This window comes from Callorhinus ursinus, unplaced genomic scaffold, assembly GCF_003265705.2.
Source record: "Callorhinus ursinus isolate GAN/ISIS: 27379988/994484 unplaced genomic scaffold, GSC_fseal_2.0 scaffold147, whole genome shotgun sequence".
NCBI classification, from domain to species: Eukaryota; Metazoa; Chordata; class Mammalia; order Carnivora; family Otariidae; genus Callorhinus; species Callorhinus ursinus.
In genome coordinates this window covers 250,016-261,119 of record NW_027397209.1, presented here as the reverse complement: position 1 = coordinate 261,119, position 11,104 = coordinate 250,016, and the positions used below count along the sequence as shown (strand labels likewise).

At 34.7% G+C, this 11,104-nt stretch overlaps 1 protein-coding gene across 1 annotated transcript in view; it reads right to left on the bottom strand.

Moving 5' to 3' along the window:
- Nucleotides 1–372: 372 nt before the first annotated feature.
- Nucleotides 373–11,104, bottom strand: part of LOC141371965 (serine-rich coiled-coil domain-containing protein 2-like) — a 45,591-nt gene continuing 34,859 nt past the window's right edge. The window contains exons 2-3 of the mRNA XM_073890389.1: nt 1,787–3,236; nt 373–650 (exon numbers count right to left, since the gene is read on the bottom strand). Coding sequence (XP_073746490.1) covers nt 373–650; nt 1,787–3,197 — 1,689 coding nt within the window. The 5' untranslated portion in view covers nt 3,198–3,236. The remainder of the gene's footprint in view (nt 651–1,786; nt 3,237–11,104) is intronic.

Sequence of the window (11,104 nt, the reverse complement as noted above, 5' to 3'; positions counted from 1 at the left end):
CTAGCCCAGGATTTCTCAATAGTGGCACTACTGCCATCTTGGGCTGGATAATCCTTTGCTGTGGATACCACTGTAGGGCATTAAGCAGCATCCCTGGCATCTTCCCGCTGTCAGTAGCGCCCCTCAATATGACAACCAAAATTAGATCCAGACGTGGCCTTCCTCCCCAAATTTGAGAACCACTAGCTTAGCTTAACCTGAATACAGTATATCTATTTATATATACATGTGTGTATATAATGTATGACAGTGTATTTAACTCGTGTCATGTGACACAAATATATGCTTTATTATGTATTAAGGTCAGATGTTTTGTAGGCTCTTAACAGATATGAATTTCCTTTTCTTAAACTAGGAGAGCTATTTATAAACTTAAAATCCAAGCAGTATCACAAGTCTTTCCATAGTAAGGTAAACAAAATGTTGCAAAAGAATATATAAATTCATACGTACTATGCTATTCATTTCTGAAGACTCATAGCTCCCAACTGGATGGACATTTCCAATGGGCTCCAAACCCTCTTCATCCCACATGTATGTTCCATCAGAGCTATCAGATGGAGAGAGCTCAAATGAAGAACCAGCTCTGTAATCTGTATCTGGTGAAATCAAGTTATTTCCAGAAGTATGTTTTGTACATTCACTCCTGTCTTCAATTGATTTTTTAAGAAGAAAAAGAAAAAAAAGGTTATTAATTCACAAAAATACATTTCTCAAAAATAAATTATAAACTCTAATAATTTAACATATTATAGCAAAAAAAATGGCAAAAAAGTATTAGTAACTATAGCATTTTCTAAATCCTAAATAATAAAAAAGATCCAGAGATAAAATCTTAAATAACCTACTGAAATGTCCCAATACATTATGTGAAAGAAAATTCATGGAGCCATCTTTCACTTCTGCAACACTTCTAAAATTATAAATAAAGCTTCATAGTCTTTTAATATTTCCTAAGATATTTACTTTTATACACTGGCCATGAAACTCCTTACTCTGTATATATCATTTAACCTTGCAGTTGCCTCCTTATAAAAGAAACACTTGTTCTGGTATTTACTTCTAACTAGAAGACCCTCAGATAGTCAAGGGTTTATCCACATCTCATGGCCTAGACCCTTGACCAGATCACATGCCTACACCCAATCCCTTCAGTTTGCTCTTTTTCAGGCTATATGGGCACAAAGATATATTTTCTCCAGACTTTTAGTACCAGGATGACCAAGTATAAGAGGAAATGTTTAATAGGTACTAATCTCACTTTCCTCAGTTAAAAAAATAAAGTTCCTCTGAAGGTATAACTATAAGAAATCTAAGTTCTCCTTTAAAAAAAATGAAAATTTCCTAGGATAAAAACATTCATTAGATTGGACATAACCTATGTTATTATTAGCTAATTCACCCTTTGGCACAGCTTTACTCTAAACAAACAGCATCTATTACCATAAGGGAAGAGACGGTCTAAAATGGCATGCCACTATTTAGGGAAGTGGGGGAAAAGAAAAAATTCTGAAGCAGTAGGAATAGGCCTGTACATGAGAGTCAAAGAAGAACAAAGTTAAGATACATTAGGGAAGAATATTTTTATTGTTGTTTTAAATAGTGAAAAATAAGACCGGGAGCAAAAGTCACAGGAAGATAAAAGTTGCCCTACCCCAATTTTATCTAGATCCATCCCTCCACAAAATTGACAGTATCTTGGAATTAATCAAAAGGTAATCCTAAATATAAGTTCAATTATATTATCTAGGAAAAAGCAAACAAACTTAAGAATATTAATATTTACCAGAGACACTTATATCTAACCACTCGTCAGTTTTACTTTTTTCATTTTCCTTGGGGGAATCAAATACATCCTTCGATGGTGCATTTTCATGCTTTTCTTCTTTGAGACAAATTTCCTCTGGAGTTATTCTAGTTCTGTTGGAGTCTTCTATATCTATAAAATCATCACTAAAGTCTTCACTTAAATCATTCTTATCAGAAGATGACAAAGACGACAAGGAAATATCATCCACATCATCACTCAGGTATCTAATTTTAGCATTATGCTTCATGGTCTGGTCATTTTCTGTTCTATAACTATCATTTTCAATTAGTTCTTGGTCCTTATTAGTAGCTCTGTCCTCAGCCGTAAGTTCAGCATCTTCTTCTACACATGAATCAGCAGGTGAATTTTTATTACCATCAACTGTGATAGTGCCAGAAAATGGAGGTCGGCTAGATTTCAGTAGAGAGGGATGAACCATCCTATAACCCAAAGTGGAAGTTACACCTGGGCCATTTGGTAAAGCCAACTTTTTTCCACCAGCAGCATAAGGCCTATTAAATCCAAACCCTAAGTGATCATTTCCATTGAGTACTTCTGACTGTCGGGAATTTCTTGCTAGCATACTTGACCTCAGAGGCACTCTAATGGGTAGCTGTTGGTTCTGATAAGGCTTTGTAAGATCTGCAGCTCTATTGAAGGAATGTGATCTGGTTATAGATGAAGGTGGAAGGAATGAATTCTGAATGGAATGTGAAAAACTTTGTGACCTTACCATTTTTTCACAAGTAAGAGATTTAATATTGTCTAGGGACTGTGCTAAGCCTTCTCCAGAACTGCTTCTGGTGGCACAGGAGTTTGCTCTAGGCCTTTGTATGCTACCAGCTGAACGGTTCCCATACAATCCATTCAACTGTGATTTTGGAGCACTGACTGAAGAATATGAAGTCCTTCCTAATAATGTGCCTTTGGTGAATTTACCCAAACTAGATGGTCCAGACAAAGACTTTTGGTTTAACTCCTCTGTAGATGACACAAACATAGTGGATGGCTTTGCTAACTTTGATGTGAGTAAAGAAATACTTTTCAAGCCTCCCTTTATCCCATTTTTATCAAACATTCCTTGAGTAGGTGCATGCTTTTCAGGATCAATTACTTTATCGTGTGAAGTTTGAGTACTGTTACGCTCTTCAACACTCTGTGCACTGAGCTGGTATTTAGTTGCTGTTCTCCAATTAAATGAATGGGATGATGGACAATCAGAGCCATTATTTTTGATGTAACTTTTGACGTTGCTACTCTTGGAAGTTCCCAATAAATTAACAGGTGTCCCATTTGGCATTGGCTGCAGTGTACTTCTCACAGATTTTGCTCCATACTTTGGCAATTTGGAACCCAAAAATGTCTTGATTTGTGTTTTTTCTTCCATGAGCTATAAGATGCATTTGTTCTTAAAATTTGACAGAATCTGAGGAGACAAAAAAGTAGATTAAATGTTCCTAAATAAGCAAAATTACATGGGTTATTACATAATAAGTATATTCATAGACAATGAAATGCAGCAAAGCCCAAAACCTACTTATGATTCCTACAAAACTCTTAATAAATATTGAATGCAGTAATTAATAAATTAATGTTAGGAGAAACTAAAGAACATTTTTATAAATACTTTTATAAACTTAAGCTATGCATGATAGCAAAATCCAGAATTAATGAAACTAGACTGCCAATTTTGACAGTATTTTTTTTATTATGTTAGTCACCATACAGTACATCATTAGTTTTTGATGTAGTGTTCTATGTTGACTGTATTTTTAAAAAAAGAAACACTTCGGGGGCGCCTGGGTGGCTCAGTCGTTAAGTGTCTGCCTTCGACTCAGGTCATGATCCCGGGGTCCTGGGATGGAGCTCCGCGTCGGGCTCCCTGCTCTGCGGGAAGTTTGCTTCTCCCTCTCCCACTCCCTCTGCTTGTGTTCCCTCTCTCGCTATGTCTCTCTCTGTCAAATAAACAAATAAAATCTTAAAAAAAAAGAAACACTTCTATAAAAAACACATCTTTCAATTTCCAATCCGAATTATTTTTTTCACTTTGGATAGTATTATCTCCTTTAAAAAAGAAAATGTGATTTGTTATTTTTTAAAGCATATGTGATCTTATAAAAACTGGAATACATTTTTAAAATTCATTACTAAAATCATGGTAGGATGTAGGAAAAAAAATACAGTAATGCCAAAAAAATTCTCTGACATTAACAGTGGAGATATCAGGTATCATTTTAAGCAACTATCTCAAAAAAATTTCCAACTGGTAAAATAAATAGATACTACAGTAGGTGTCATGGTGAAAGGTATAATGGTTTTAATAAAGTTGATTAGTCCACTAATCTCAACCTTCCAAATTTATTTTAAAGGTAACACAAAACAACAAACACAAAAGGGTTCAATGCACAGATAAGAACATAAAACTAGAAACAGCTAGTGTTCTTTATTTAACTGTTTAATAAGGTAGGACATATGTCATGGTCACATGATGAGATTACAAAGATGAGACAGAAATATTAAAATGTTTATCCTAACATTAACAGAAATATAATATGCTATATGCTTACTGCTCACTATATGCTTGCTGCGATTACATAAAAATTCTACAAAAGCATACACAAGTACAAAATGTGAATAAAAGAAAAATATATGCCTTAGGGGCACCGATGGTTTTTAAAATCATTTTCTTACAACACTGTAATTTGTTGGTTTCGTTTTTTTAGTAAGCCATCCCTATACTTTAAAAATTGAGAGTTTCTAGAGTATGTATATGCTATTATGTCAAAAGTAAATATTTAGGAAATCATACAGACATTCAAGTAAAGACGGTGGGGTGAAGCAGAATTTCAGAACTTCCTATCCCCAGTAACTAATAAAAGAGAAAGATTATATATTCATGTGTGTGTATACAATTTTTAGCCAAAACGTCACCAGCTTCAAACAAAAATTGTTGAACTTTAACCTCTAAACTTTAAAAACTAGTGGACAGAAAAAGATTCTGTACAATGTGGTCTGGTTCCTAGCCTGATGACACTGCCTGAAAGCAGTAATGGGGAAAATAGGTGAGTTGATAAAACTTCAAGGTTTTAATAAGCATCCTCCAGTTTGGATAGAAACTGGTTTGGCATGCCTTAGAAAAGTCCAGGAAAACACCTTCAGCATAGAAGCTCTGAAATCTCAGCTGAGGCACAGTGGGACCAGAACCTATCAACTACCAAGGCACTATTCTGACTTGAGGGAAGGGTCTGAAGCCCCTAAAATTATACTATACCCTCAGCAGGATGGAGTGAGGCTAGTAGACATTTAACAAAACCTAAGGAGACAGGAGAGCTTGGAGCATCAGAAGAGTTCTTCCCACAACATCACCTTATACCCCTCGATCACACAGAAGCAGACAGAGAACAGCATACAACTGCTCAAAAGGTCTATTGAGGGGGTGCAGTAAAAGGAGGAGACAAAATCATAGCTAAGATGAAAAAGGAATCAATGGGAATTCACCCATGTTCTATCAGGGCAAATACAAGTCTTGATCTAGCTAGTTAAGTCTCTACCTAGAAAGATAAAAAGAAATGGCCACACAACTGTATAAACAAGGGAGTAGAAGGAAGGAGAGAAACAAATAATGACTATAGCAAGCAGAACAAAGGAAGAACCGAGAGTGAAAGAAAACACAAAAGGAAATAAGGAAATTCCCAGTGAGTTCTTTCTAACAAAGAACAACCTAATAACAACAAACATTTAATACAACAAGAATTCAAAGATAAAAAAACAAAACAGGTAAATTAAAATCAGCTAAGGAAATCAATTAGGAAGTAAAGAAACAAAGACTAAAAATCAAACTAATTGGCAAGGAGAAAAGTCTTAAAATAACCTGAGTATTGAGGAGAAAAAAAGATATCAGAGCACTGAGATAGAAGATGTAGGACAGAGATTGAATGTAAAGATCATTAGTATCCCTGACACAGAATAACTAAACAAATAGAAGAGAAAAAGCAGGTAGACATAAGAGAAACTGTCCCAAAAATAAAGGAGAAAAAAAAAATCTACAGAACAGAAGGAAAATTAAACCACAGATCTAAGTACATATCTAGGTTAATAAAATATCAAGGATGGATAAAGAAGTCATTCTCCAGGAATGCAGGCAGAAAAAAAATTACTTTGTAACAATGATTGAGAGTTTGATTTCATGGACTGCCATTTACTAATCCCTGATGGTTTATAGAGACCTATTCTGTGTTGGGTGAGACAAAAAGGAGAATTTGATCCATTGGTGATTTGTTCATTTATCTCTTCTGTTTACCTATTCTGAATTCAAATCAATTAAGAATCTCACACGGACCAGAAAGAAGAATAGCCCTTTGGTATCTAGACAGGTCAGGTTTTGTATTTCTGTGTTAATTCTGTAGCCACAGTTAAAATTGTAGAATTGGAAACGATAAACTCTCTGAGTGTCTGTAAGGCTATGTATCTATAATTCAGAAAGGTCTTTTATTTCTCATCCCAAGTACATATTACTTTCCTACCCCTGGAGGTTATTAATAAATTAGATTATAAAGTCTCTTAAAGCAGCTCTGTTCTGATTAGCCTATAGAGATAAATATGCATTTATACAGATTATCAAAATTCCCAGATAATAAGAAAATTGATCTTCTAATATTTTAAATGTGTTATACTTTTAAAAATTATTCTTACAGAAACTAACTCAGAAAGGTTTTAAGAACCAAGTTCACATAATTAAGGTTAAGTATCTGGCAAACAAAACTAGTTTAATGAAACAAGTCTGTCTTCTGATTTTTTATCAGTGTTAAATATAACATAAGCATCTGTTTTTATTCCAGTAGAGTAACTTTAATGAAACACATATACGTTTGATGATCAAATAAACCATTCTTACTCATACAACAATGTTTAAGATTATGAAAATGTAAATCTGTGTTTAAATTGAATGATTATTTTGGGACGCCTGGGTGGCTCAGTAGGTTAAACGTGTGCCTTCAGCTCAGGTCATGATCCCAGGGTCCTGGGATGAGCCCAGCATCCAGCTTCCTGCTCAGCGGGGAGCCTGCTTCTCCCTCAGCCTGCCACTCCTCCTGATTGTGCGTGCGTGCGCGCTCTCTCTCTCTCTCTCTCTCTCTCTCTGGCAAATAAATAAATAAAATCTTTAAAAAAATAATTTGAATGATTATTCTGACAAGCTTTTTATTTCAACAGTAATTATGTTTTATAGTGTCAGCTTACTCATAATTTTCAAGAACTTTAAAGGTAACTTAAAAAAAAGTGAATTAACTAATGAATAATCACTGACTTACTAGATCATTTCTAAGTAAAACAGAATGCTAAAACACTGATTACAAAGCATAATTTCAAGTTTATATGCTTTCACTTCTTGTTATTACAGAAGCTTCTTGTTACTATAGAGAAAGACTAGATTTGGGACATGTAAATGAACACAACTATTTTTGCTACTTTGAGAAACTACACTGGATCCCACTTTTATAAAGGTAGCATGATAGAAATCACATAAAGACACGAGTGCACACATACATTTGAACACAACAAACTGTTAATAGTGGTTACCATTAGGGAAGTGAGAATTAGGTGAAGGGAAGACTTCTTTTTACCTTTAAATTTTTACTATTTAAATATTTTAAACATGCCCATATTTTTGCAATTTAAAAAGTTTTAACTAAAAAACTGTCTTAAAAATAAAAACCATTTATTCAATATGAAAACAAGACTCTCTTTTTTAAGATTTATTTATTTATTTAGGTAATCTCTACACTCAATGGGGTGCTCAAACTCATAACCCCAAGATCAAGAGTAGCATGCTCTTCTAACTGAGGCAGCCAGGCACCCCTCAATATGAAAACAAGACTTAACAACAATTTAATCTAACCAAAACAATTATTCAAAACTAAGTTTAATATTTCATAAAACATACTTAAAAGGCACAAAAATAGAAGATGTCTGAAAAAAACCAAAAGATTTTTTTATTCAATAGATAGAACATCTTCATAAATTACCATTTCAGTTTCTCCAGACCTAAACCTCAATTTAATATGTTTTACTTATCTATTTTATCTTTAAAAATCTATTCTAAATTCATTATTTCCATTCCATAACTCTGGCTCTTACCCTCATCATGTCTTTCTGTATTACTACAGAGGCTTCCTATATTATTAAGACTCCCATCTCACTTTGATTCAAACTGTCAACAGTTACACTCTTATAGCACAGATCTGATCATATCCTTCTACCAATTAAAAACTATGCATGGCCAGGAACAACAAAATAAAACCCAAAATCCACTACAGAGATTAAACTTCTCTATTTGGTTCTACACTATCTTTGCAGTACTATACATTCAAGCCGAGATGATTGTTGGTCATTCCCCAAAATCTATCCTGTATTTTCTACTTTCTACGCCTTTGCTATTGGAAAGACCACCTCAAAGGCCCCATGCTCAAAGTTCAAAATCCCTACATCCACAAACCTTTCCAGTTAAAACTGATTCTCATCTTTCTCTATTCCCTTCGCATCAATAATATAGCTGAGTCTGTCTTATAACTGTGGGCATGTCTATTTGACCTATTAGAAAGTAAACCTGTTAAGAGCATAAACTAAGTGTTATATACTTTGGGGCCTGCCACAGGACCACAAATTTGAAAGATCCTCAACTTTTAAGTAAATTCATAATCTCTTAGTGCAAGTTAATTTAATAAATACTAAATCAAGACTGAAAAATAACTTTGTTTTGTAAGCCTGTGATTAACTGGTAGCAGCTGCCCTGAGGATTATGTTGAAAAAGATTCTAAAGTAAAATCTAGACTCTTTGATAAATTATCATGATCAAACAGCAATATATGCCATGACCAGAAAAAAAGGACAGAAGGAGTATCCATGCCAGATGACGGCCATCCCATTTTTTTTATAATAGTCTGTACCACAAAACATACGTCCACACCTACAAACACTTTCAGGATAACCGTAAGGAAACTGGTAACGATATTAGATATAAGGGTCATTTTGCAAATCACTGAATAACACACATTAAAGATTCTGTCCTCTGGTGAGTCAGTCTATGAGTCAGAAAGGCTTTAACATTTCCCTGCCTATCACAAGTAGACTCACTTCTCTATTCCTCTATTTTACTGTGTAAATGAGAGTAATATATATTATCTCCCAAGAATATCTTAAGTATTAATAATTTAGAGGCACAAGAATAAGCCCACAAGAAAGACACACTATTGCTACAAAGTGTTTGGGGTGCCACCACTCAGAACAAAAACAAGAAAAATTTATTAGAACCTGAATACACTATTTCCCATCAAGAGTATTTATTTATTTCTAAATGCACGAATGATTATAATAAATGAAATCAATCATTTGGGCTGTGGTCTTAAGTATAAACTAATCAGATGGCTCAACTGTAAAGCCTGCACATCTGCTTATATTATGAATACTGTCACTTCATTAGTTGATTGACTACCTATTATCTTTAAATATTCATGAAACTTTCTCCTATATTTGCTTATGTAACTATGAAATGAAATAAAACAAACATTGTGAGTCTGCCTCATTTTAGTAGCTATGCTACCTCTGATGAACTTTCCCTGATATGCAGTCTGTTAAGTGATTAAAGAATGCAGTTGTAACAATTTGAAAAAGTACATGCTGGCTACAAAATCTAATGATATCATCTCTGAAACACTTCAATATTGTCTGTGAGCTTTAATTTAATGCTGAACTAAGAATAACACCTAGCACAGGGCTTGGAAATATCTGAGATTTTCTGATTTAATTTCTGTAAAATGATTTTTGAAGTAGAGCACATTTACAGTATTGGTATTTCACATTTCAAAACTACATATAAATTCCTTTTTAAAAAACTAGTAAATCAGGGACACCTGGGTGGCTCAGTCAGTTAGGCTTCCAACTCTTGATTTCGGCTCAGGTCATGATCTCAGTGTCTTGGGATCCAGCCCATGTTGGGCTTTGTGCTCAGCAGGGAGTCGGCTTGCTTGAGATTCTCACTCTCTGGTTCCCTCTGCCCCTCCCCCCCATAAATAAATAAATCTAGTAAATAAAAGTTTTTTGGGGTTTTTTTTGGTTTTGGTTTGTTTGTTTCATGCTTTTAAAAGGAATCCACAATTGGATGGGAAGGGAAAAGAAAAAGCAAACTTTATTGAGCATTTACATAATGGGTATCATGCTTACCACTCTATCCTTGTTTAATCATCATAACATTATAAAGTTGTAGATGTCCTACCATTTTAAATAGATAAACCAAGATTTGGAAAAGCTAAAATACTTGTCAAAAAAATCATGAACTACTGAAAAGGATTCAGTTTCAAGTCTACCTGATTCCAGGATCCATGCAGACTGCCTTCCTGACAAAGGAATGAGTGTCTTTTTTTTTTTTTTTTTTTTTAGATTTATTTATTTATTTGAGTGAGACAGAGAAAGAGAGAAAGAGAGTGCATGTGGGTGCAGGAGAGGGGCAGAGACAGAGGGAGAGAATCTCCAGCAGACTCCCCCCTGAGCACAGAGCCAGACATGGGGCTCTGCAGGATCCCAGGACCCAGAGATCATGACCCTAGCCGAAATCAAGAGACTGAAACTTAACTGACTGAGCCACCCAGGCACCTCAGGAATGAAATATTCTGAAAGCGTTATTGAGAGGTACAAAAGTGAAGGACGGGACTGGATAATTAAGGTTAGGGAAGCATAAAGACTGCAAGGAACCTAGGTATAATTAAATGAGAAGTTTTGCAGAGCAACAGTAGAAGCTTTCACCTTTTCAAACTCCTTTCATATCCATTACCTTATCATCTGAGGAACCACCCACTCACATTCTTTTTTTAGTTTTTCAAATAGCTTTTTAGAAGGTATGAACTACCTGCATTTTGGGGATTTACATAGGCATAAATTCACTACTGAGACCCAGCACAATTAACTGAACAGCAATGGTGATGACTGCATATCCATAACCAGTCACTTCTTAATATGTGCTTTCACATTCAGATAAATATACCTTAATTTAATTTTTTTTTTTTAACCTTGTGTTACTCAACCACTTCCCCCAAATCCCCTTCTGCCCTGTTTCTCCTAGCTTTCATCTGTGGCATAAACTGATTCAAAGTCTTGATTACAATAATCAAATAAACAAAAATCACACCTTCAGCCAAAAGTAAAGGTTTAAAACAGTACTTCATTCCTTGCAGATTGTTTGTGGTTTTAAAAAGAGCACACCAAGCTCAATAGAAAGCCCCATTATTGTATCAAGCTGACTTT